Genomic DNA, 27,866 nt, shown 5'->3' on the forward strand with positions numbered 1-27,866 from the left:
AGTGGATAAGATTGGGCGCCATTTATCAGTGCGACACCGGCCACATATCTATGAAATATTATTTATTTACCCCATTATCATACCCTCTTATTATGCCCTGATGTTCTCCGCACAGATAACATATACCCCCAAATTATAAACTGAAATACCAGCGAAACCCAAAACCGAAACCTACCAAGCAAAATCTGCGCTCCAAAAGCAAAATGGCGCTCTCTCCCTTCTGAGTCCTGCAGCGTGCCCAAGCAGCAGTTTGTGCCCACAGATATGGCGTCGCCATACCCGAGAGAACCCGCTTAACGGTTTATGAGGTATTTGTCTTCTGTGGCACAAACTGGGCACAACATATTATGCACTAAAATGGCGTATCAGTGGAAAATTGAAATTTTCACTTTGAACCATCCGCTGTGCATTAACCCCTTTGAGCACTATGACTTAATTGCCCGTCATGGTGCGGCGGTTGATGTATGGAGCTGTCTCACGAGCGGAGCCCGCTCCATACGCTGCGGGTGTCGGCTGTGTATTACAGCAGGCCCCCTCGGTACTAACGGACAGGTACAGCGATCGCTCTGTTACAGAAGCCTTTAAGAATAAATTTGATATTAATTTTCGCGCCCTAATTCCAATAAACTCTGCAAAAGACCCGTGGGTTGTAAATGCTCACTATACCCCTAGAAAAATTCCTTGAAGGTTTTTCCAAAATGGGGTCACTTTTGGTGGGTTTCCACTGTTTTGGTCCCTCCAGTGCATTGCAAATACAACATGGCACCGAAAACCATTCCAGCAAAATCATAAATTCAAATGGCGCTCCTTCCCTTCTGAGCCCTGCTGTGGGTCCAAACAGCAGTTTATTACAACATTTGGGGTATTGTCGTAATCGGGAGACATTTCTTTACAAATGTTGGGGTGCATTTTCTTCCTTGTAAATAATAAAAATTTCTATGTTGTTTCAGAAAAAAAGTACATTTTAATTTTTACAGACTAATTCCAATATATTTAGCGAAAAACCTGTGTGGTCAAAATGCTAACTATACCCCTAGATAAATACCTTAAGGGGTCTAGTTTTCGAAATGGGGTCGTTTATGGGGAGTTTCTATCGTTGTGGCAGCTCAATGCTTCTCCAAATGTACAGTGGGGCCTAAAACATTTTCAAGCAAAATATGAGTCCTGAAAGCCTCCGGGTGCTCCCTTCCTTTGGGGCCCTGCCGTGTGTCCAAACAACGCATTAGGACCACAATGTGGGTATTTTTGAAAACAGGAGAAAGAGGGTGATAGATTTTGGGGTGTGTTTCTTCATTTTCATGTTCGCTTTACAAAGAAATCGGTCTTCAAACAAATACTTTTATGAAAAAAGTGTTTTTGTTTTTTTTTCACCTGATATGCATTAAATTTAGCAAAGAACGGTGGGGTCAAAATAATTACTATACACCTAAATAATTACGTTATGGGGTCTAGTTTTCGAAATGGGGTCATTTATGGGGAGTTTCTATCGTTCTGGCAGCTCAAAGCCTCTCCAAATGTACAGTGGGGCCTAAAACATTTTCAAGCAAAATATGAGTCCTGAAAGCCTCCGGGTGCTCCCTTCCTTTTGGGTCCTGCCGTGTGTCCAGGCAGCGCATTAGGGCCACAATGTGGGTATTTTTGAAAACCGGAGAAACAGGGTGATAGATTTTGTGGTGTGTTTCTCCATTCTCATGGTCGCTTTACAAAGAAATTGGTCTTCAAACTGATACTTTTATGAAAAAAAATGTTGTTTTTTTTTTTTCCACCTGCTATGTATTAAATTTAGCAAAAAACTGTGGGGTCAAAATACTTACTATACCCCTAGATAAATACCTTAAGGGGTCTAGTTTTCTAAATGGGGTCATTTGTGGGGGTTTCCATCACTCTGAGACCTATGAGCCTCTGAAAACCTGGCTTGGTGCAGGAAAACAAAATGTACTTCAAAATTTATAAAATTATTATTCAATTTGTAAGTCCTCTAAATTGCTGAAAAATTATTATTTTTTTTTACAAAAGTGCTGCCAAAATAGAGTAAAGAGATAGACATATATATTTAATTAAAAAAATTGTACTGTATGTACATATGTGACATATTGCAGTTAAAAATAGGGGAAAATGGTAATTTTTACAAAATTTCTTCCATTTTTCTATTTTTTTATTAATTTCCGCAAATCGTATCAGTCTACTTTTACCTCTAAAATAAAGTACAACATGTGACGAAAAAACAATGTCAGAATTACTTGGATATTCAAAACTTTCACAGAGTTATTCTCTGATAAAGTCAGACATACCAGATTTGACAAATCTGGCTTGGTCATTAAGGTACAAACATGCCCGGTCATTAAGGGGTTAATCGAAATTTTGTTTAAAACCTTTATCAGTTGTGTTGAATCTCAAAGATTCAACACAACTGATAAAGGATTTAAACAAAATTCATCCTAAAAAATAATTTTTTTACGGTGATGCGGCTGGCGCCGCACAGTTCAGGCACTGAAGACAGAACATGGGGGTATTTTGTAGTGTGCCCGCCATTTTCGGTCTTCAGTGCCGCCGCTCATTAGTGCAGCGCTGGCCGCATCGCATAATCCTGACGGCGCACACCCACACTTGTCAGGACTCAGGAGCGGGGCAATGGCTGTATTACACAGCCGCAGCCCTGCTCTCATACATTCATGTGGTACAATATACCACAAAGAGACAAATAAGAGCCTTTAACGCCAATGTATATATAAAAGTATAAACCTTTATTACACAAACACTGTACATAATTAAAATAACATAAAGAGACAGCTCTAGTATAAATAAGCGGAGACCGCACCAAATATTGTTGCTACCTATCATCCAGGGGTAGCTATATGACTATTACAGTAAGCATCTAATTACAGATCATCATAGCAGTAGTACACCATTCCTCAAAATGTAAGAGAAAAGAGAACAATGTCTCCCTAGGTAACAGGTTATAAGTAGGCAGAGGTGCAATACATATCATACATCCCCTTGAGGAAGCACTACGTGGCGAAACGCGCGTCGGGGTCTATGCAGCGGAGCGGACATCACCTGTTTATACTTACCTGATCCTACCTATGGGTAAGCCTGTGACTTAGCAGTCATGTTCTGAGTATATCACTATCTGCTATGATATGTAGGTAGCAACAATATTTGGTGCGGTCTCTGCTTATTTATACTAGAGTTGTCTCTTTATGTTATTTTAATTATGTACAGTGTTTGTGTAATAAAGATTTATACTTTTATATATATATACATTGGCGTTAAAGGCTCTTATTTGTCTCTTTGTGGTATATGTATTATCATAGAGCTGCCTATATGATATGGGGGGACAGTTGTGGTGTAAACAGCTCCCAGCCCTTGTTACAATCTGTTTGGAGTCTATATATTAATTCATGTGGTACAATGCTAAACTGTGCGGCCGCACAGCTTCGTATCGAAATACATGAAATAACGGTATCGAACCGTTTGGGGTTTCACAGTATCGAAACTTTATAATTGGCGGGTGTAAAAGAGCCCTTAAAGGGGTTTTCTAGCTTCTGACAATTGATGACCTATCCATCTGACAACTGATGACCTATCCACGGAATAGCGGCTAAGCTGCAGTACGGCCGCTATTCTATGTACGGAGCCAACTACTTTATGTACCACAACATCTGGTGCCCGCAGAGTTTCGACCCACATCGATGACCTACTGGTGACCTATCCGGTGGATAGGTCATCGGTTGTCAGAAGGTAGACAACCCCTTTAAGGCTCTTTTACACTGGCCAATTATCGGGCCAACTCTGAACGCTCATTGCCGATAATTGCTCTGTGTAAACAGGGCAGCGATCAGCAGATGAACTCACAAACGCTAGTTCATCAGCCAATCGTATTGTTTTAAATTCTCAAAATATTATCGTTGTCTGCAACACATCTCCCTGTGTAAACAGGGAGATGGTTTGCCAATATGATAATGTATGGGGAAGAGCGATCGGAGTAACGAGCGCTCATCCCCATACTAGCTCCCTGGGAAAGGAGCAAACTAGCGCCGATCAACGAGCTGTCTAGTTGAACGATATTGGCCGGTGTAAAAGTAACTTTAGTGTAGCTAAGACCTTATTTCAGAGAAGATAGGGCTGCATTAAAGATAAAAATCCCTATACTGACCTTCATCAACTACAACTTGAATGCATTTATTATTTAAACATCGATTGTTATAGGTTTTCTTTCTGGCTACAGCATATTAATACTGGCCAGTATAAAAATTAGCTTTTTGCTTTCTGTATGTTTTCTGTGTATTCCTTATAACTTATTAGATCTTGTCAGGTGATGTGTTTATATAGACACTTGAGACCTTGTCGGCTGTTGTAGGCCTCAGCGTTTCATAGGTCAATGCTTCTAATTAGACAACTGTCTTGTATCCCTAGCTATGTAATACTGGCCTGAGCTGTCACTTTTACCTCTATTGTATTGAAATGCCTTAAAATATTCATATTCATATTTTTTTTCCTCAGTTGGTCTCTGGACCATGGTGCAGTATAAGTTTCCTGTATAAAGATGGATGGCCGTGAATTTGTAAATATGCCACCCTTGGGGTTATCGGGTTTGTCGCTTGAGGCTGGCCGTGTTTCATCTGGCAATACTGGAGGGCACCTTATGCCATCTATGGGGCAACTACCACCATTCTGCCCAGCAACGTATTACCCATCCCCACTCGAACTACATTCACAGTCAGGTAAGATAGAGATAAATATATATATATATGTATATTAGGGAGGGTCACCTCATGCTGACCGCGAGCGCACACTTGTTGTCAGGAGCCGGGCGATGGCTGTAGTACACAGCCACAGCCCTGCTCTAATGGCGGAGATCAGAGAAACCTCATATTCGCCGCTATTCCCTTGAATGCTGCGATCAAAGCTGACTGCAGCATTCAAGGGGAAAAAGACGGGAATGCCCCTTGGATCGCATCACAGGGAATCTCTGACACGATCCAAGGGGCATCCCCTCATTTTCCCCTTGAATCGAGGGACATAACATCTATGAGCAGACAGCCCAGGGTCCATTGAAGGACCCCAGGGCTATCTGTCGATATTTCCTGTTAAGGCCTTATTCACATGAACGTGTCAGTTTTAAGCGCGTAGAAAACGTTAAGCGTTTTTCTTGTGTTGCGCGTCTGCGTTTTTGTGCGTGCGGATACACGCTGCGTGAATAACATGTCTGAATGGCCCCATTGAATTGCATAGGTCCGTGTGACGTCCGGTGTTTTAATGCGCGTAGCACGGACTTGAAATACGCTCGTGTGAATAAGGCCTACTTAGGCCTGTCCTAACAACTGCCTATGTGCTATCACTACACAGCCTACTGTACTGGCATAAAGATATATGCCAGTACATTCAAGTTTAACCTCTTCACGCGCTGCTCCGCAACTGTACGTCCTGCAGAGGGCTTGCTTCCCGCATCAGGACGTACAGTTGCGGAGTAGTTCCTGGCGCACACTGTCCTAACGGACAGTGTCCGGGAACTGGGAGGTTCGCAATCTGTCGACAGATTTCGTTCGCCACATTTAAGGGATTTGAAGCACATCGGCAGCCCCCACTAAGTGACTGTCGGGGCTGCCGATGCTTGTCGTGGCAATCGGAGGCCAGACAATGACCTCCGGGTTGCCATGTACGGAAGCCTCGGAGGAACAGCCTCCGGCCGGTCCTCCGGGGCTTCCGGTCAGTGTGACTGTCACGTCACAATGACAGTTGGAATGCATTACACTACAGCGATCAAAGCAGCAAGCCTAAAGGTCCCCTAGTGTGACAAGTGAAAAAAGTAATAAAAATGTTTTAAAAAAAGTGTAAAAATATAAGTTGCATAAACAAACACTGCTTTTTTTCTTATAAGACTTTCATTATAGGAAAAAAATTAACACGTTAAAAAAAAAGTACACATATTTGGTATCGCCACGTTCGTAACGACCCAAACTAAAACTATAATGTTGTTTTTCCCGCACGATGAACACCCCAAAAAAAATCAATAAACTACACGAGAATCGCTATTTTTTTGGTCACCATCCCTCTCAAAAGTCGCATGTACCCGAAAATAGTATCGATAAAAACTACAACCCGTCCTGCAAAAAACAAGCCCTTACACAGCTTTTTTTGACTGAAAAATAAAAAAAGTTATGACTCTCAGAATATGGGGACACAGAAAATAAATTTATTTTATAAAGTGATTTTATTGCGAAACCGCTGCAAAACATAAAAAAAACCTATATACATATGGTATCGCCGTACTGGTACCGACCTGCAGAATAAAGTCAAATTGGCATTTATAGCACACGATGAACGCTGCAAAAAAAAAAACAAACTAAAAAAAACATTGTCAGAATTACTTGTTTATGCTCAATCGGCTTGCAAAAAAAATTGAATAAAAAGTGATCAAAAAAATTGCATGTACCCCAAAATGGTACCAATGAAAACTACAGATTGTCCCGCAACAAATAAGCCCTCACACAGCTCCGGTGGTGAAAAAATAAAAAAGTTCTGGCTCTCAGAATATGGCGATGCAAAATGTGCAGTGTCTCAAAGCAGATAAGATCGGGCACCATTTATCAGTGCGACATCGGCCACACATCTATTAATTATTATTTATTTACCGCATTATTATACCCTCTAATTATGCCCTGATGTTCTCCGCACAGATTACATATGCCTCCATATTATAAACTGAGATACCAGTAAAACCCCAAACAGAACAGCCAAGCAAAATCTGCGCTCCAAAAGCAAAATGGCGTCCCTCCTTCTGAGCCCTGCAGCGTGCCCAAACAGCAGTTTGCGCCCACATATATGGCATCGCCATGCCCGAGAGAACCAGCTTAACGCTTTATGAGATATTTGTCTTCAGTGGCACAAACTGGGCACAACATATTATGCACTAAAATGGCGTATCAGTGGAAAATTGCAATATTCACACCATCTGCTGTGCATTAACCCCTTTGCGCTCTATGACTTAACAGTACGTCATGGTGCGGGGGTTGATGTATGGAGCTGGCTCACATGCTGAGCCCGCTCCATACGCTGCGGGTGTCAGCTGTGTATTACAGCTGACACCCAGGACTAACGGACAGGAACAGCGATCGTGCGGTTACAGAAGCCTGTAAAGATAACAATATACTGCAATACATTAGTATTTCAGTATACTGTACCAGCGATCCAATGATCACTGGTTCTAGTCCCCTAAGGGGACTAATAAAATGTGTAGAAGAATTAAAGTTCTTAGTAGTGGGGAAGAAAAAAGTTCAAAGTAAAAAAAAAACATTTTTCTTCTAAAGTAATGTAAAAAAATAAACAACATTGGTATCGCTATGTCCCTAAAAGGCCGAACTATTACAATATACCAATATTTAACTCGCACAGTGAACATCGTAAATAATTGAAACCACCAAAATCGCTGTCGTTTTCATTTTTACCGCACGGCGAAAGCTGTAAAAACGAAAACCCCAAAAAATTGAATCAAATTTTTATCCTATTTTTTTCAGTTTCCCAGTACATTCTACAATTCCTCCCTCACATCACTCTACTGACAGAAATATAAAAAAGTTATGGTTCTGGGAAGGCGGGGAGTGAAAAACGAAAATAAGAAAGCAAAAAAATGTATCAGTCCTGAAAGGGTTAATTCATTTCTAATGAAAAAAAAAACTTTTGACCACATGTGGGGAGTTTCCGTACTCGGGAGAAATTTCTTAGCAAAAATTGGTGTTTTTTTTTTTCTCCTTTATACCTTGTGAAAATTAGAAAATTCAACATTTTAGTGGAAAAAAAATTGTGATATTCATTTTCACGGCCTAATTCTAATAAATTCTGCAAAAGACCCGTGAGGCTTAAATGCTCACTATACGCCTAGAAAAATTTCTTGACGGGTGTTTCAAAAATGGGGTAGCTTGGGCTGTTTCCACTGTTTTGGTTCCTCCAGGGTGTTGCAAACGCGTCATGTCACCGAAAAATAATCCAGCATAATTCGTGCTCCAAAATCCAAATGTAACTCCTTCCCTTCTGAGCCCTGCTGTGGGTCCAATCAGCAGTTTATTATCACATACGGGATATTGCCATAATCGGGAGACATTACTTTACAAATGTTGGGGTGCATTTTCTTCATTATTGCTTGTAAATATTAAAAATTTCTATGTTTTCGCAGAAAAAAAGTAGATTTTCATTTTTACAGACTAATTCCAATATATTTAGCGAAAAACCTGTGTGGTCAAAATGCTAACTATACCCGTAGGTAAATTCCTTGAGAGGTGTAGTTTCCAAAATGGGGTAACTTTTGGGGTGTTTCCACTGTTTTGGCACCACAAGACCTCTTCAAACCTGACAAGGTGCCTAAAATATATTCTAAAAAAAAGGAGGCCCAAAATCCACTGGGTACACCTTTGCTTCTGAGGCCTGTGTTTCAGTCCATTACCACACTAGGGCCACATGTGGGATATTTCTAAAAACTGCAGAATCTGGGCAATAAATATTGTGTTGTATTTCTCTGGTAAAACCTTCTGTGTTACAAAAAAATAATGTATTAAAAATTAATTTTGGCGGGGGCGTGGCTTGGACATGGCGCTGACCAGACGTGCTCCTTGAGAGCTCCGTCCCGGTACTTCCCTAACCCGATCATAAGCACTGTTAGAAGCTTTGAAGCTGAAGTACACATACCTGATGGTGAGGAAATCCAAGGCATCCTCTGGGACCCCATATCAGACTAGACAGATGTCGTAGACCGGCTCAATTCATCGTTTCCTCACGGACACGACTGCTGGAGCTCCTTCCAAGATGGTGCTGCCGGAGGGGAGACATGACGGCGTGGGGACTCCGCTTGTTGAGGGGCTTTCATCTGCGGCCACCGCTGCTGCTCCAGGTACCGGTTGTACCCTCTCCTCTCCCTGTGATCCTGTGGGACAGTTTCCACCCATGCTGGCTGGGGGTGAGCAATGTTCTCTTGGGACTGTCATGGCGTTTCCCGCTCTGGAGAGCTCGCCACGTGGTGCTTGTCATGGCTGCCCGGTCTCACCTACTTTCTCCTCTTCTATGTCGGGGCTTTCATCGTTGCCCCCCATCTCCTTCAGCGATACAGCAGGCCACTCGTCTCACAGTCTCGTCGCCCAAGGGGATGATTTACAGGGATTGCGGCTACAGTTGTCTGCTCTACCTGGTAAACAGGACATGGAGCGTTATATTAATCGCCTGGAGACCACTTATAAATCTGAGATTCAATCGCTCACTAATAATCTCTCTCACTTGTCTGATCAATTACAGCGTATGGAAGGCGATATCTCCTCTGTCTCAGTGCAACAGGCTTCACATGCTGATAGTTTCGAGCAACACTTCCACCAGATTCACATGCTTTTTAATCTGTCGGAAGACAAGGAAAACCGGAACCGTCGTAACAATATTCGACTCCGGGGTATTCCTGAGGATGTCTCCCCTGGGCAACTTATACCTACTCTACAGTCTATGTTTAACTCCTTACTGGAGCGCCCCGCTGATGATCCTCTGGAGTTGGATAGAGCTCACAGAACTCTCGGTCCTCGTAATCCGGATCCTGACAGACCTAGAGATGTCTTATGCCGAGTTCACTTCTTCGCTCTCAAAGAACGGATTATGAGGAAGGCCCGTGATAAAGGCGATGTTTTATTGAATGGTGTCAAGATCCAATTAATGTCTGATTTGTCTAGGATGACTTTAGACAAGCGAAGAGTGCTGCGTCCTTTGTTGGATGTGCTAAGAGAGCATGAAATTTCTTACTCGTGGGGACACCCCTTTCAGTTACAGGTTCGAAAAGATGGCGGGTTGCTGATTGTTCGAGATCCCGGGGATATTCCTGATTTTTGTGCTGCTTTTCATTTGCCGCGAGTCTCTATACCTGAATGGCCTTATGTTCCTCAGCTGCCCTCGCGTCCACGATAACGAAGTCGTGGCCGCTACCCTGCCTCTCCTGTGAGGCATAATGGTGGTCGGGATGCTGCTCCATTATGAGTCCTTCCTGCGGTATATTGTGAAGTCTGCTGTTGGTTCTTCAATTCGGCCTACGCCATGTGAGGCTTTTTGCTGCTCACATGTTCCTATGATGCACCTGTTGCCTGCTTAATTTTCTTTTTCTTTTAGGTGGACTTTGTTTTTTGCCATTTCTTGCTGATTTATAGCTCCTGCTGGGCTATCGACATTAATGCCATATGAATGTTTACTTCATATTTTTGAATGCCTAAATGTACATGTATGTTGTCAATACCTGTATGGTGGGTGGTTCTTTATTGGGGTTCTCTGCCTGTTTCTGACTGGGTCATGTACCTTATGCTATATGCTCTCTGTCCTTGGTCTTTGGCCCAAATATTTTGTCACCTGGTTTTCCTTCCTTTTCATTTTCTTTTTATTTCCTTCATTTCTTTCTTATCAATTCAGCTATGTTTTATATTATTGCTGGGTTAGGGGGTGCAGGGCGTTGGCTAGACCTTGTCCTCACACTTCTCCTCTTAGGGACTCACTGGTTGTATCCGGTGTTTACTGTATTTGGATTGTTTCTCCTTGATTAGTTCAGGGAGTGGCTGATCATTTCACCCGTTTTGTTTGTCTTTGTTGTCGTGTTATCCCTTCCTGGTTTGTCTTGTCTTTGTCCCTTGTACGATAGTACACCGTATTGGCTTGCTCATTCTAACTACAGCGATATGGCACAGTTGAAAGTCTGTACCCTTAATGTTACAGGGTTTAATGTCCCTGAAAAACGCTCACAGGTACTATATCACATGCACAAAGAGCAGGTGCAGATCCTGTTCCTACAGGAAACTCATTTTCTGGTGGGCCATGCCCCTCAGTTTACTAACTGGTATTATCCGGTTTGGTTCCACAGTGCCAACCCGGACGGTAAATCCAAAGGGGCTTGTATTTGTGTCCATAAATCACTTGCTCATAAGACCATTGATGTTCTGATCGACCCAGGTGGTCGGTTTGTCTTTCTTAAGCTGTCTATTAAGAATAAGATTTTCACATTGGCTAACTTTTATCTTCCTAATCAGGACCCGGCTGGGGTGTGTCGTATTTCTCAGGAAATTAGAGGAGTTTTCGGAAGGTGTTTTACTTGTGGGAGGTGATTTTAATTTAACTTTTGACTCCAGGCTTGATACCTCCTCGGGCAGGTCTGCTGTTCCTAAGACTCAATTGGCAGCTTTGAAGACTACGATGCACTCTATTCAATTGATTGACGTGTGGAGGCTTCTCCATCCTCTGTTATACTTATTTCTCTCCATTGCACAATATGTACAGTCGTTTAGATGCCTTTCTCGTTAGCCATCACTTTCTTACTTGGCGCCCTACTTCTGAGGTGGGCCCCGTGTTTTGGTCGGACCATGCCCCGGTCTTTTTATCGCTTACCTTCCCTGACTCGGCGCCCACGTTCCAGTCTTGGAAGCTTAATGATACACACCGTATCATGTAAGAGATACGCTTAAAGATACGCTTAGCTCTTTTCCCGCTGTGCACGCTCATGACTCTACTCCGCTACCTTTACAGTGGGAGGCATTGAAGTGCGTGGTTAGGGGTGTCCTGATTGAGAACGGGGCTCGTTTGAAAAGGGAAAAAGGGGTAGCTATTGCGCAGCTCTTGGAGCGGATACGAGAGTTGGATTCCAGTCATTAGCGTGCTCGTTCCTCCTCACAGGTTTTTTCTGAACTCACTACGACGCGAGAATCTCTGCGTTCTTTGCTAGACCAGTCGCATGCTATATTTCGGGATCAGATGCGCAAACACTCTACGAATTTGCGGATAAATGTGGTCGGACTTTAACCCAGATTTTACATTCCCGTACGCAAGCATCATATATTCCTAAAATTGCGTCTCCCACTGGCGGCGAGATTCATGACCCAGTCGGTATCACTGAATGTTTTAGGCATTATTACTCCACTTTGTATAATCTCAAAGGTCATTTTCAGGACATGCAGGCTGATGCGTTGCGAGAGAAAATTGATCAGTATGTACAAGACACGGCCTTGCCGTCTTTGGAGGCTGGGGACGCCTTGGGACTTGAGGAAGAATTTTTGGACTCCGAAGTCTTACAGGCGATTGGAGATTCTCCTTTGGGCAAAAGTCCAGGACCTGATGGGTTCAACAATAGATTTTATAAGACGTTCAAGGATCAACTTGCTCCCTTTTTGACGAAAGTCTTTAACTCTGTATCTTCCTCTTGTCCCTTTGTCCCTCAGTCTCTTGAGGCTCATATTACTCTCCTACCGAAACCGGGTAAGGACCCCACGACGTGTGCAAATTTTCGGCCCATCTCTGTAAAGGATCTGCCAGGCACAGCGGGGTTAACGCCCATAGGTAATCAGTCGGCACCTGAGAGTATGTCTCTGAGACTGACTCCAGCTTCCACCACTCAGGCTGGCAGGCTTAGGAGTGGGAGAGCCTATCGCAGTCTGGCCAGACTCAGCTAGCTCCCGCCCTCTGTCTATTTATACCTGCCTTTCCTGTTCCTCCAGTGCTTGTGATTCTTCTCGTGTGGTTTCCTGGCCCAGCTACAGCTCCTGACTATTTGATCCTGCTCCATACTGACCCTGGCTTACTGACTACTCTCCTGCTCTGCGTTTGGTACCTCGTACACTCCTGGTTTGACTCGGCTCGTTCACCTCTCTTGTTGCTCACGGTGTTGCCGTGGGCAACTGCCCCATTTCCCTTAGCTTTGTGTACCCTTGTCTGTTTGTCTCGTGCACTTACTGAGCATAGGGACCGCCGCCCAGTTGTACCCCGTCGCCTAGGGCGGGTCGTTGCAAGTAGGCAGGGACAGAGTGGCGGGTAGATTAGGGCTCACTTGTCCGTTTCCCTACCCCTATCATTACATAATCACAAGCCCGTTACCTAGTCTACCCTGGTCCCTGTCTCTACTATGGACCCCCTTGAGACCCTGGCCCAGCAAATGCAGGGTCTCTCCCTACAGGTCCAGGCCCTGGCTCAGAGGGTCAACCAGCCTGACACTACCATGGTAGTGCCCCTCACCTCACCCCTTGAACCCCACCTCAAGTTGCCTGACCGGTTCTCAGGGGACCGGAGGACTTTTTTCTCCTTTCGGGAGAGTTGTAGGCTTTACTTTCTCTTAAAGCCTCACTCCTCAGGTTCTGAGAGCCAGCAGGTGGGTATAATTATGTCCCGGCTCCAGGAAGGGCCCCAAGAGTGGGCCTTTTCCTTGGCTCCTGACGCCCCTGAACTTTCCTCCGTTGATCGTTTCTTTTCTGCTCTCGGACTCATTTATGACGAGACTGACAGGACTGCCTTTGCCGAGAGTCAGCTGGTGACCTTACGTCAGGGTAAGAGACCTGTTGAGTATTGTTCTGACTTTAGGAAGTGGTGCGTAGCTACTCGGTGGAATGACCCTGCCTTAAGGTGCCAGTTTAGGTTGGGTCTGTCGAACGCCCTGAAAGACCTGCTAGTTAGCTATCCCTCTTCTGACTCCCTAGACCAGGTTATGGCTTTAGCGGTACGACTTGACCGACGTCTCAGGGAACGACAACTTGAACGTTTTTGTGTTTTCCCCTCTGACTCCCCCATGATGCCTCCCGAGGTCCCGTTGCTTCGCTCTTCCACGGAAGACTCGGAGGTACCTATGCAACTCGGGGCCTCCGTTTCCCCCCGACAACGTAGAGTTCCGCAGGAAGAATGGTCTCTGCTTCTATTGTGGGGATGACCAGCATCAAGTGAACACCTGTCCTAGGCGTAAGAATAAGCAGCCGGAAAACTTCCGCGCCTAAGTGATCATCGGGGAGGTCACTTGGGCGCACAGGTATTTCCCGTAAATATGAAACGTAATAAGATCTTGCTTCCCTTTCAGGTCTCTTTTGGTGGTAGGTCTGCTACCGGCAGTGCCTTCGTGGATTCAGGGTCTTCTACTAATATCATGTCTGTGGAATATGCTATGTCTCTAGCTATGCCTTTTGATTGATTTGCCTAAACCTGTTCCGGTAGTGGGTATCGACTCCACTCCTCTTGCTAATGGTTATTTTACACAGCATACCCCTGTTTTTGAACGCCTTGTTGGCTCCATGCATTTGGAGCAGTGCTCTTTACTGTTGATGCAGGGATTATCGTCAGATTTGGTTTTAGGCCTTCCCTGGTTGCAGTTGCATAATCCCACGTTTGACTGGAATACTGGGGAGCTTACCAAATGGGGTAATGAATGCTTGACGTCAGGTTTTGCTGTTAATTCTATTTCTCCCCCTGAGGTGGTGAACAAGCTACCTGAGTTTGTGCAGGACTTCGCTGATGTTTTCTCTAAGGAGGCCTCCGAAGTGTTACCTCCTCATAGAGAATACGATTGCGCTATCGAATTGGTACCAGGAGCTAAGCTCCCTAAGGGTAGGATATTTAATCTTTCTTGTCCCAAACGTGAAGCCATGAGAGAGTATATCCAGGAATGCCTGGCCAAGGGTTACATTCGCCCCTCTACTTCTCCGGTAGGTGCTGGCTTCTTCTTCGTAGGGAAGAAGGATGGTGCTCTTAGGCCAATCATTGACTACCGTAACTTGAATAAGGTCACTGTAAGGAACCAGTATCCCCTTCCTTTGATTCCTGATCTCTTCAGTCAGGTTCAGGGGGCCCAATGGTTCTCTAAGTTTGATCTACGGGGAGCATATAACCTTATCCGCATCAAAGAGGGAGATGAGTGGAAGACTGCTTTTAACACGCCCGAAGGTCATTTCGAATACCTCGTCATGCCCTTTGGGTTGTGTAATGCTCCTGCGGTCTTCCAGATTTCATAAATGAAATTTTAAGGGATTACCTGGGGGTTTTTCTTGTAGTGTACCTTGATGACATACTGGTGTTTTCCAAGGACCTGTCCTCCCACATTGAGCATGTCAGGAAGGTGCTCCAGGTCCTTCGGGAAAACAAATTGTTTGCGAAAACCGAAAAATGTGTGTTTGTGGTACAGGAGATACCATTTTTGGGTCAAATCCTCACTCCTCATGAATTCCGCATGGACCCCGCCAAGGTCCAGGCTGTGGCGGAATGGGTCCAACCTGCCTCCCTGAAGGCTTTAGTGTTTCTTGGGGTTCGCTTATTATTACAGGAGATTTATTGCTAACTTCTCGGTCATCGCTAAGCCTCTTCCGGACCTCACTCGCAAAGGTGCTGATCTCCTCCACTGGCCTCCTGAGGCTGTCCAGGCTTTTGAGGTCCTTAAGAAGTGCTTTATCTCGGCCCCGGTGCTGGTTCAGCCCAACCAAATGGAGCCATTTATCGTGGAAGTTGATGCATCCGAGGTGGGAGTGGGGGCTGTCTTGTCCCAGGGTACCAGGTCCCTCACCCATCTCCGTCCCTGTGCCTACTTCTCCAGGAAGTTTTCGCCCACTGAGAGTAACTATGATATTGGCAACCGCGAACTCTTAGCCATTAAATGGGCATTTGAAGAGTGGCGCCACTTCCTGGAGGGGGCTAGGCACCAGGTAACGGTCCTTACCGACCACAAGAATCTGGTTTTCCTAGAATTTGCCCGGAGGCTAAACCCGAGACAAGCTCGATGGGCGCTATTTTTTACCAGATTCAACTTTTTGGTTACCTATAGGGCTGGGTCTAAAAATATTAAGGCTGATGCACTGTCGCGTAGCTTCATGGCCAGCCCCCCTTCGGAGGAAGATCCTGCTTGTATTCTGCCTCCCGGTATAATAATTTCTTCTATTGATTCTGATTTAGTCTCAGAAATCGCTGCTGATCAAGGTTCAGCTCCCGGGAACCTTCCTGAGGACAAGATGTTTGTTCCCCTGCAATTCCGGCTAAGGGTACTTAGGGAAAACCATGACTCCGCACTATCTGGTCATCCAGGCGTCCTGGGTACCAAACACCTTATTGCCAGAAACTATTGGTGGCCTGGGTTGCCTAAAGACGTTAAGGCCTACGTCGCCGCTTGTGAGGTTTGTGCTAGGTCCAAGACTCCCAGGTCCCGACCAGCGGGCTTACTACGTTCTTTGCCCATTCCCCAGAGACCTTGGACCCGTATCTCCATGGATTTTATCACCGATTTGCCTCCATCTCAAGGCAAGTCGGTGGTGTGGGTTGTAGTAGACCGCTTCAGTAAGATGTGCCACTTTGTGCCCCTCAAGAAACTACCCAATGCCAAGACGTTAGCTACCTTGTTTCTCAAACACTTCCTGCGTCTCCATGGGGTCCCTGTCAATATTGTTTCGGACAGAGGGGTACAATTTGTTTCATTGTTTTGGAGAGCCTTCTGTAAAAAGTTGGAGATTAATCTGTCCTTCTCCTCTGCCTTCCATCCTGAAACCAATGGCCAAACGGAGAGGACTAATCAATCTCTAGAACAATATTTAAGGTGTATTATCTCTGACTGTCAATATGATTGGGTCTCATTCATTCCCCTCGCCGAATTTTCCCTCAATAACTGGGTCAGTAACTCGTCAGTCTCCCCCTTTTTCTGTAATTTTGGGTTTAATCCACGGTTCTCCTCCGTTTCACCTGGTAGTTCCAACAATCCCGAGGTAGAGGTCGTAGAGGTCGTTCATCGGGAACTGTGCACAGTCTGGGCCCAGGTTCAGAAGAACCTAGAGGCGTCCCAGAGCGTACAAAAAACTCAGGCTGATAGAAAACGTTCTGCTAACCCCTTGTTTATGGTCGGGGATCTGGTGTGGTTATCGTCTAGGAACTTGCGCCTTAAGGTCCCGTCCAAGAAATTTGCTCCCTGGTTTATTGGGCTGTATAAGGTCATTGAAGTCCTCAATCCTGTCTCCTTCCGACTGGAGTTGCCCCCATTTTTTTGAATACACGACGTGTTTCATGCCTCCCTCCTTAAACGCTGCTCCCCGTCCTTGGCTCCCTCGAGGAGACCTCCTGTTCCCGTTCTCACCCCTGAGGGGGTGGAATTCGAGGTGGCTAAGATAGTGGACAGCAAGATGGTCCAAGGCTCCCTCCAGTACCAGGTCCATTGGAGAGGATACGGGCCTGAGGAGAGGACTTACCCGCCCGGGATGTTCACGCTGGGGTATTGGTCAGGAAGTTCCACCTTCGTTTCCCCAATAAACCAGGTCCACTTAGAAAGGGTCCGGTGGCCCCTCAAAAGGGGGGGTACTGTAAAGGATCTGCCAGGCACAGCGGGGTTAACGCCCATAGGTAATCAGTCGGCACCTGAGAGTATGTCTCTGAGACTGACTCCAGCTTCCACCACTCAGGCTGGCAGGCTTAGGAGTGGGAGAGCCTATCGCAGTCTGGCCAGACTCAGCTGGCTCCCGCCCTCTGTCTATTTATACCTGCCTTTTCTGTTCCTCCAGTGCTTGTGATTCTTCTCGTGTGGTTTCCTGGCCCAGCTACAGCTCCTGACTATTTGATCCTGCTCCATACTGACCCTGGCTTACTGACTACTCTCCTGCTCTGCGTTTGGTAACTCGTACACTCCTGGTTTGACTCGGCTCGTTCACCTCTCTTGTTGCTCACGGTGTTGCCGTGGGCAACTGCCCCATTTCCCTTAGCTTTGTGTACCCTTGTCTGTTTGTCTCGTGCACTTACTGAGCGTAGGGGCCGCCGCCCAGTTGTACCCCGTCGCCTAGGGCAGGTCGTTGCAAGTAGGCAGGGACAGAGTGGCGGGTAGATTAGGGCTCACTTGTCAGTTTCCCTACCCCTATCATTACAATCTCATTGATTACTGTAGATGTAAAAATCTTTGCGAAATTGATTGCAGCCAGACTTTCTTCGCTATTACCGGGCTTGGTCACGGATGATCAGGTAGGGTTTGTGCGTGGTAGAGAAGACCCTGCTTTTAACATCTTATTGTCAGTCACGAAAGATACCGATGTGTCTACTTTCTGTCTATGCCGAAAAGGCTTTCGATAGGGTACACTGTGTGTTTCTCCGCAGTGTCTTGAATCAGGTCGGCCTTGGCTCTACCATGGTGGCTAGGGTTATGGCACTATATCACAGGCCTACAGCTCGGGTACGAGTTAATGGTCTCTTGTCTGATTCTTTGCCTATTACAAATGGAACAAGACAGGGGTGTCCACTTTCACCTCTGTTATATGTATTAGTCATGGAACATCTGGACGTGGCACTGCAGAATAACCCTAACATTCAGGGCGTTTGCGTTTGGGCTCAACATCACAAGTTAGCACTGTACGCTGATGATCTTCTAGTGTACCTCACGACTCCAATGATTTCTTTGCCATCTTTGACGGGGGAGTTTGAGCGATTTGGTCACTTGAGTAACTTCAAGGTCAATTATTCTAAATCTGAGGCGCTATATGCATCTCTGGACACCCCTCTAGCTGCCCATCTTGCTCGGGTTTTCCCGTTTAAGTGGCAAACTGCATCTTTAAAGTATTTAGGGATAAATATCCCCACACATTTGTCTGACCTGTTTACCCTGAACTACACACCTCTCTTACAGCATACCTTGCGAGAGTTGGAGGCATTTGGGGGTTGGCGCATGTCGTGGTTCGGACGTATCAACGCGGTCAAAATGGATATTTTACCTACATTTTTGTACATATTTCAAACTGTCCCCATTGTGGTTCCTGCGTCCTTCTTTAAGACCTTGCATAGGGCCATAACCAAATTTTTACGGGGCTCTTCTTGGCCTCGGCTTAGAATTTGTACTCTCAGTAGGCCCAAGGTGGAGGGAGGTGCGGGCTTGCCGGACTTTAAGCGCTTTCATCATGCTGCGATTCTCATGAGGTTGGTGGACTGGTACCGTGTGGCTGCGGGTAAGCAATGGGTGCAAATCGAGAATAAAATGTCCACTCTTGCGTTGTCCTCTTTACCTTGGTTGTCCTCTTTACCTTGGTTGTCTGGTTTCCAGACAACAACGTCCTCTCTGCCTTTCCTCAAACGTCAGTTTCTTGTGTTATGGGAGCGGATCATTGGTGCCCTGGACATTGCTCACAGTTCGGGTCCTTTGACTCCTCTGATAATCCTTCCTTCCCTCTGGTGGTGGGTGTGGACACATTACTCTGTTGGGGGAGACAGGATGGCGGATATTTGGCGCAGACCCTTACACCTGAGGGTGCAATTTTGTCGCTTGCTGCTGTTTCTGAGGCCTGCCCGGGGAGACTATCAATATGGTGGTCCTATTTTCAGCTACGTTCCTATCTCTCTTCCATGGGTGATTGTCTTGTGTTACTGCAGGGTAAGACTCATCTGGAACATTATCTGTCTGACTTCTGCTCCTTCTCATGTGCTGTCCAATTTACATGGGATCCTCCAACCTGATTACTCCTCCTCTCAATTAACATTCACCATAGCGTGGGATGAGGACATGGGGGTTCGGCATTCTGAGGAAGATTGGGGAACTTCTTTCTTCCTGGCCCATAAGTTACCGACTTCCTGTTTTGCTCAGGAGAAAAACGATAAAATACTTACCAGATGGTACCGCTGTCCTTCCCTTCTGCATAGGATATTTCCTGATGTGTCTGCAGCTTGTTGGTGTGGGGAGGCTCCTGGAACCACGTTGCACATTTGGTGGGATTGCCCCAAGCTCCGTCCCTTCTGGGAAAAATGTTTTAATCTTGACAACAAGCTTTTTGGTACTGACGTTCCTACCTCGCCTTCTGTTGGATTGCTTTCCATGGTCCCTGGATCACTCCCACACCTCAAAAATTTGATTTTTAGACATTTTCTGACTGCAGCTAGAACTGTCATTCCACGTCATTGGAAGTCTAGTACCGTGGTTTCCTTGAAGGAATGGGTAACGGAACTGAATGGGATTATGAGGATGGAGGAGTTAATGTCTGCTGATCGTGGTAAGTCAGAGGTTTTTGTTCGAACTTGGTCAGTTTGGTCCGAATTCCAGGGGGGTCCTGATATGCCTCTTTGGTTGGATGGCCTCTATTGAACACTCATTTCGCCAAATTCTGTGTGCTTTTGTCCGTCTGTGTTTCCCTTCGTTGTCTTGTGTTTATGTAACTTTGTGTTAGAATTTGCACTTAAACGTGTCATTACTTATCGTCTTTGGGACTGGTTTCCCTAAATATTGCACTACTTTTGCTGTAGTTATGGTATTGTTACTTAGCATTAGATTTTATTATTTAGTTCCTATTACTTTGTTTCTGTAACATTTCTTACAATTTGACTTTCTTGTATTGCACTATGTGCCAACTTTTGCAATTTTATGTAATGTTTTATCTGCTTTGTTTATTTTCTAATAAAAAATGTTTTGATAATGAAAAAAAATAAATTTCTTTCGGCAAAAAAAATAACATTTGTCAATTTCACCTCTACATTGCTTTAATTCCTGTGAAACGCCTAATGGGTTAAAACACTTTGATAATGCTGATTTGAATACCTTGAGGGGTGCAGCTTTCAAAATGGAGTGACTTCTGGGGATTTTCTAATATATAAGGCCCTCAAAGCTACTTCAGAACTGTACTGGACCCTGAAAAAATGGCCTTTTGTAATTTTCTTTAAAATATGAGAAATTGCTGCTAAAGTTCTAAGCCTTGTAACGTCCTAGAAAAATAAAAGGATGGTCAAAAAAACTATGCAAACATAAAGTAGACATATGGGAAATGTTAACTAGTAACTATTTTGTGTGGTGTTACTATCTGTTTTACAAGCAGATACGTTTAAATTTAGAAAAAAACTAATTTTTGCTACATTTTGGTGGTTTTCAGAAATAAATACCAAAATTATCGACACAATTTTTTCACTAATCTGAAGTACAACATGTCACGAGAAAACAATCTCAGAATCGCTTGGATAGGTAAAAGCATTCCAACGTTATTACCACATAAAGTAACACATGTGAGATTTGAAAAAATCGGCTGTGTCCTGAAGGCCAAAACAGGCTTTGTCCTGAAGGGGTTAACGTAAAAAATTAATAAAGAAAAAGTAAAATGAATATAGACACATTTTTCACACTAAAAGTCAATACGTAAAATATACACGTTTGTTATCGTGAACATAATAAAAAATTGATAGCGTAATTTATGAGGTGTACGCTGTTAAAAAAAAACAAAAAAAAAAACACTGCTTGAGAGGTTCAGGTGTGAACCGAAACGTTGCTCATTATTTCCACCTGGTGGTGAATAAACCAACATCTCCCCAACTTTTAGGTGCAGTTACTTGTCTTCTGTTCCTGCTGTTTGTTTGTTGGTAACGTGCACATGGCCTAATATTCAGTTTGCCTTGATTTGCTGTGTTTGATAGATAGATAGATGGATAGATAGATATAGATACTTATGTCACATTGGGTACGTGGACCCACTGGCCGTACCACAATAACGGTATGGCAGCTGGCCAACAGGACACTGGTAAAAGTCTATAGTTCGTATAGATGTACCTGTGGTTGCTTCAGGCAGTAGCGAGGCAGACACCAGGCGGGATGTAACTTGACAGGCGTGGAACACATCACAGCACGACTCCTACTCAATACAGTACTTGACCAGCGTAGCACAGGATACAGGTAGCAGGAACAGGAAACACTGGGAACTGGAAAACACTAGGAGACCATTTGCAGAGACAAACTAGGGTAACCACAACAAAGCTCAGGCAATACCAGGAGGGGCAGAGCTTTTCTTCTAGTCCAGAGTGCTCTGGGAGCAATCGGCTCAATCTCACACCTGGCTCCTTAACCCGTTAGTGACCAGCCCATCGTGTTTCTACGTCGGTCACTAACGGGCCTTATTCCGATTCCATAGACTTTTTACGTCGCGGCATCGGAATAAGTTTATAGAGCAGGGAGCTGTCAAATCTCCCTGCTCTCAGCTGGTAGAGGCAGCTGAGGGCTGGGAGCGTCCCTGCTCTGCCGTGTGAGATCGATATTAGTATCGATCTCACACGTTTAACCCCTCAGATGTGGTGCGCAATAGCGAGCACCGCATCTGAGTGGTTTTGGAGAGAGGGAGGGAGCTCCCTCTCTCTCCCACCGACACCCGGCGATACGATCGCCAAGTGTCTGTGTCTGCGATGGCAGCCGGGGGCCTAATAAAGGCCCCCAGGTCTGCCTGTAGTGTATGCCTGCTAGGTCATGCCTCTGGCATGACCTAGCAGATGCCTGTCCGTTTTAAACGGACAGGCATAATACACTGCAATACAAAAGTATTGCAGTGTATTATAAATGCGATCGCAGAATCGCATATTATAGTCCCCTAATGGGACTAGTAAAAAAGTTTAAAAAAAGTTTAATAAAGTTAATTTTAAAAAAAAATGTGAAAAAAAATGAAAAACCCAGCTTTTCCCCTTACAAAATGCTTTACTATTAAAAAAAACAAAATAAAGTTAAAAAGTTACACATATTTTGTATCGCCGCGTCCGTAACGACCCCGACTATAAATCTATTACATTATTTAACCCGCGCGGTGAACGCTGTAAATTTTTTTATAAAAAACTATGGAAAAATTGCTGTTTTCTGTGAATACTGACTTTAAAAAAATGTGATAAAAAGTGATCAAAAAGTCGCATCTACTCCAAAATGGTACCAATAAAAACTACGAGTCTTCCCGCCCAAAAAAAGCCCTCATACAACCGCATCGGCGAAAAAATAAAAACGTTACGGCTCTTCAAATATGGAGACACAAAAACAAATAATTTAGAAAAAAAAGCGTTTTTACTGTGTAAAAGTAGTAAAACATACAAAAACGATACAAATTTGGTATCGTTGCAATCGTAACAACCCGCTGAATAAAGTTATTGTGTTATTTATACCACACGGTAAACGGCGTAGATTTAGGACGCAAAAAAGATTGGTGAAATTTCAGATTTTTTTCTATTTCCCCCCCCCCCAAAAAAAAAGTTAATAAAAGTTAATCCATAAATAATATGTACCTAAAAATGGTGCTATTGAAAAATACAACTTGTCCCGCAAAAAACAAGACCTTATACAGCTATGTCGACGCAAAAATGAAAGAGTTATAGCTCTTGGAATGCGACGATTGAAAAACGTAAAAAATAGCTTGTCATTAAGGTCCAAAATAGGCTGGTCATTAAGGGGTTAAAGGGAATGTGTCGCTAGAAATGATCCCAGTTAAACAGTTAGTATATAAATGATTACACATTGTTTTAATTTTAAGTCTGGAAATATACATTGTCTTTATTGCATGTGGTGTGGGGCTATGTGTCTTCTCCGGTTGGTGAGGGAGGGAGCAAACGACCTGGGACGGCATGTCGCTGCCACGTACTGCTATTCTAGTTTGATTGGTTCTGTAATACTGAAAAATGACCCCACTATGGCTAACGATGATACTCAGTCTTACTTGCGGTTATTCCATTATTATATATTGTATACCTGTACTATACAGGTTTTGGGAAGCAGGATAATGGCTAGACTGGAGCAATAGTCTGTGGGCAGTTCTTTACCCCTTTGTTTACAACTAGCCACAAATTTACTTTAGATAGACACATCATCTTGTCTCTGAAGTGACTTTTAGATTCTCTTTTTATTGAATTTAATCTTTTTTACTGTCTTATTTAAATGCAGTTTAACAGTGCGCAATGTCTTTTTAAGTGTAGTGTCGTGGAATGTGAGAGGCATGGGAGATTTATGAGGCAATACTTCGCTTGTTACATTATACTGATAATGAGCAGTGCTCACCCGGAGATGACCCCAGTTTTGACCGTTTGTATAAACGGAAACCCCTATTACACCATTTCTGTGCCTGGTTTTCCAAAGCATATACTCCTGAGAATTGTATTTCTATTGATGAGGGTATACTTACAAATTTAGAATATATGAAGGGAAGGACACCAGTAGTCAGCCCCCAGAATGCCCCCCCCCCCCTTACTGGGAGTTAATGCAAAAATTGTGTGTGATTTGGTGCACCCACTGCTGGACCAGGGTTACCACCTCTACCTGGATCATTTTTATACCAGCGTCCCACTCTTCAAGTGCCTCGCTTCCAAAAGTACTGCGGCATGCGGCACTGCTAGAAGAAATCTTGGAAGTCTCCCTAAGACTCTGCTTGGGCAAACAGAAGGGGTGAGAACTTCTCACATTCCAGCAACAACATATTGTGTGTCAAGTACAAGGACAGGAGAGATGTCCTTGTATTGACGACAATACATGGCCACACCAGTACCCATGTACCTGTACGGGGTACCAGTACAGAGACCCCCAAAACAGACTGCATCCTGGACTACAATAGATACATGGGAGAGGTGGACTTGTCAGATCAAGCCCTGAAGCCCTACAGCGCCATGCGGTGTGGTATAAGAAGCTGGCCGTGCACATCATACAGATGGCATTGTACAATGCGTACGTGCTACATCGATGTACAGGCCAGACGGGAACTTTCCTGGAATTTCAAGAGGTGGTTATCAAGAACCTAATCTTTAGGGACCTGGAACGGGGGGCACCCAGTACTTCCCGAAGCGAGGCCACACACATCGTACCAGGGCAACACTTTCCAGGAGAAGTTCCCCAAACTGGCAAGAAGTGTAAAAGTCAAAAGAGGTGCAAAGTCTGCTATAAGAGGGGGATAAGGGAGGACACAATATATCAATGTGACACGTGTCCCGAAAAACCAGGGCTCTGTATGAAAGTGTTTTAAAATTTATCATACATCCCTTGATTTTCAATCTACCCCAGTTTTACTTACCCTGATGCACTCCGCACAGCTTAACCCCCTCATCTTTCCCATCTGGGCCCTGCTGTGTGCCCAGGCAGCTGTTAACAGCCACATTGAGGGTATTTTACCGTACCCGGGAGAACCCACATTCGTTTATGGGATGTGTGTCTCCGGTGGCGCATGCTGGGCACAATATATCGGACACTGAAATGGCATATATTTATAGAAAATTGCAAATCTCACTCTGCACCGTTTGCTGCGCATTATCTTTTACACAATACCTGTGGGGTCAAAATGCTCACTACACCTCTAGAAGAATGCCTTAAGGGGTGTAGTTTTTAAAACAGGGTTTCAACTGTACTGGTACCTCAGGGGGTTCTGCATACACTTAGCACCAGAAAAGCTCCAGTAGGCCAAATGGTGGTCCTTTCCTTCTGAGCCCTCCCATGGGCCCAAACGGCAGTTTATCACAACAAATGGGGTATTGCCACACTCAGGACAAATTGGGCAACAAAATTGGGTATTTTTATTCCTTGTGAAAATAAGAAATTTTGAGCCAAAACTACATCTTATTGAAAAAGATAAAATGTTAAATACTTTTGTGTCAAAAAAGACAAAAGTATAATAGGTATGGTACCTTTATTGGCTTACCATAAAAGTTCTATATGTAAGCTTTCAGAACACACAGGCTCCTTCAGGCGAGTTAACAAATGAATGACTTAGAAAAAGCACAACATTTAGATGTTACACAAAGACAATTAGTACATGAAGTGATATATCATTAAGATAAGCCGGGGCAATAAAACTGTGGTTATAGGGGTGATGACTTAGGAGTTAAGGCATCTGGAGTCAGTCTGATGGGGGATGTGATGTGTGTCCATGTAGTGGCTCATAAATCCAGGTGTTAGATTGAGGCCTTGTGTCAATGACTGGAATTTTATCATCATCTTGATAAAAAATTTAAATTCACAGCCCAATTCAAATAAATTCTGTGAAAAAACTTTGGGGTCTAAATGGTCACAACACCCATAAATGAATTCCTTGAGGGGTGTAGTTTCCAAAATGGGGTCCCTTTTGGTGAGTTTCCATTGCTTTGATACCTCTGGGGCTCTGCAAATGCGACATGACACCCGAAAATGGTCAACACCCATAAATGAATTCCTAGAGGGGTGCAGTTTCCAAAATGGGGTCACTTTTGGGGGATTCCTACTTTTTTGGCACCTCAACACCTCTTCAAACCTGGCATGCTGCCTAAAATATATTCTAATAAAAAAGAGGCACCAAAATGCACTAGGTGCTTCTGGGGCTTGTGTTTTAGTCCACAAGCACATTAGAGCCACATGTGGGACATTTATAAAAACTGCAGAATCTGGACAATACATATTTAGTAGTGTTCCTCTGGTAAAACCTTCTGTGTTACAGAAAAAATATCTAATATTGTAATTCAGTAAGAAAAATGAAATTTTCAAATTTCACCTTCAGTTTTCTTTAATTCCTGTGAAATGCCTAAAGGGTTGAAAAAAAACTTTCTAAATGCTGTTTTGAATACTTTGAGGGTCTAGTTTTTAAAATGGGGTGTTTTATGGGGTTTCTAATACATAGCCACTTCAGAACTGAACAGGTACCTTAAACAAAAAAAGGCTTTTGACATTTTCTTAAAAAAATGAGAAATTGCTGTTTATGTTCTAAGCCTTGTAACGTCCAAGAAAAATAAGAGTGTTCAAAAAACGATGCCAATCTAAAGTAGACTTATTGGAAATGTGAACTAGTAACTATTTTGGGTGGTATAACCATCTGTTTTACAAGCAGATGCATTTAAATTCAGAAAAATTCTATTTTTTTCTACATTTTCTCTAAATTTTGCAATTTTTCACAAATAAACCCTGACTATATCGGCCAAATTTTAGCACTATCATAAAGCCCAATGTCTCACGAGAAAACCCTATCAGAATCGCTTGGATAGGTTTAAGCATTCCGACATTATTACCACATAAAGTAAAATGTCAGATTTGAAAAATGGGCTCTGAGCCTTAAGGCCCAAACTAGCCTGCGTCCTTAAGGGGTTAACCTTTATTTTTGGAGGAAGTTGGCTGGCATGATCTTCGGACACAACTCCGGCTCAATGTCATGGAGTACACTTTTTATACCCCAGGTAGAAACTCATTATCCCGCATAGACTCTATCTGTGATAATGTGAAAGCATGCTCCATGCTGCTTTCTATTGAACGCCTGCCTCGCACGTTTTCAGACCACTCCGCTATATTAGCTCACCTAACATTGGAACAGAGAAGGGACCAGTAGAAAAATACACCCATTTTGGTTGACTTAATTCACTCAACCGGATCGTATGCTAGACCAGCTGCAAATTTATGCCCAAGAAAATTTGACACTGACTAACCAGCTTATTGGGATGTACAGAAGGCATACCTACGGGGGGGGGGGGGGGCCTGCAGTCCTCCATCTCACACATATAGCGCGAATAATTAACAAAATGGAACGAACTCGCTGACTCATGCAGGTCACTAGAAGCAGCCTATATAGCGGACCCCTCTGACCAAAACAGAGTTACCTGGCTACGGGCGGGTAGACGATATCTCCATTTTTATTTGACCGAAAAGAGTAAACGTAAAATGTTTTTCACTAATCGGAAGTATTTTGAGCATATTCGACTGCGATATTGGTTCAGTCAAAAACAATGGAACCCTGTCACAACGGTGACAAATGGAAACCATTAGCAAAGTTTCCGTCACCATTGAGATCAATGGTGATGCATATGGAAGCTTATCTTTCAGTTTGCCTTTCCGTTTCGGGGATTCCTTCGACGGAAACCTCAGACGGAAAGCCTCAATGGAAAGAAAATGCTGATGTGAAAAGGCCCTTACGCTTCCAAAGTCTAGGGATCACTGTTCTAGCAGCTATGTGCAGATAACTGATGTATGAGGAGACGCTTAGAGGAGCCAGGAATAATAGACCGGAGTAAAGTGGCTGGCTTATTATCGAACGTAAACTCTGATCTTTTGATAGACAATGGAACACCAAAATTGATTTATTGGGGGCATTACAACCATATATGAGACCTTGTACCCCTTGTCCGACCACAACGCCAGCACAAATGTGTAGGAGTACAGGTACTTTTATACCATCTGGACAAAATCTTTAAAGTTTGTCTGTTGAGCCTTACAGGAGATCGAAAATTTATGACAGAGGGTATATGTTTTAGACCATTCAGCAGGAGTAGGAGAAATATTCAATTCTCTTTCCCAGCTAATCGCATAAGAGGGTTTTGTCGATTTGTGAATCTAAGAGAAGCTTATAGATCGTAGCTATCACCTTTGGTGTTCTAGAGCCAGAAGAGACCAGGCG

General features: G+C 44.0%; 1 protein-coding gene across 1 annotated transcript in view; it reads left to right on the forward strand.

Moving 5' to 3' along the window:
• Positions 1-27,866, forward strand: part of TNRC18 (trinucleotide repeat containing 18) — a 778,682-nt gene that overhangs the window by 87,767 nt on the left and 663,049 nt on the right. The window contains exon 2 of the mRNA XM_075831538.1: positions 4,504-4,724. Within this exon, the coding sequence (XP_075687653.1) occupies positions 4,547-4,724 (178 nt within the window). The 5' untranslated portion in view covers positions 4,504-4,546. The remainder of the gene's footprint in view (positions 1-4,503; positions 4,725-27,866) is intronic.

Source organism: Rhinoderma darwinii, chromosome 6 (assembly GCF_050947455.1).
Source record: "Rhinoderma darwinii isolate aRhiDar2 chromosome 6, aRhiDar2.hap1, whole genome shotgun sequence".
In the NCBI taxonomy this organism is placed as follows: domain Eukaryota; kingdom Metazoa; phylum Chordata; class Amphibia; order Anura; family Rhinodermatidae; genus Rhinoderma; species Rhinoderma darwinii.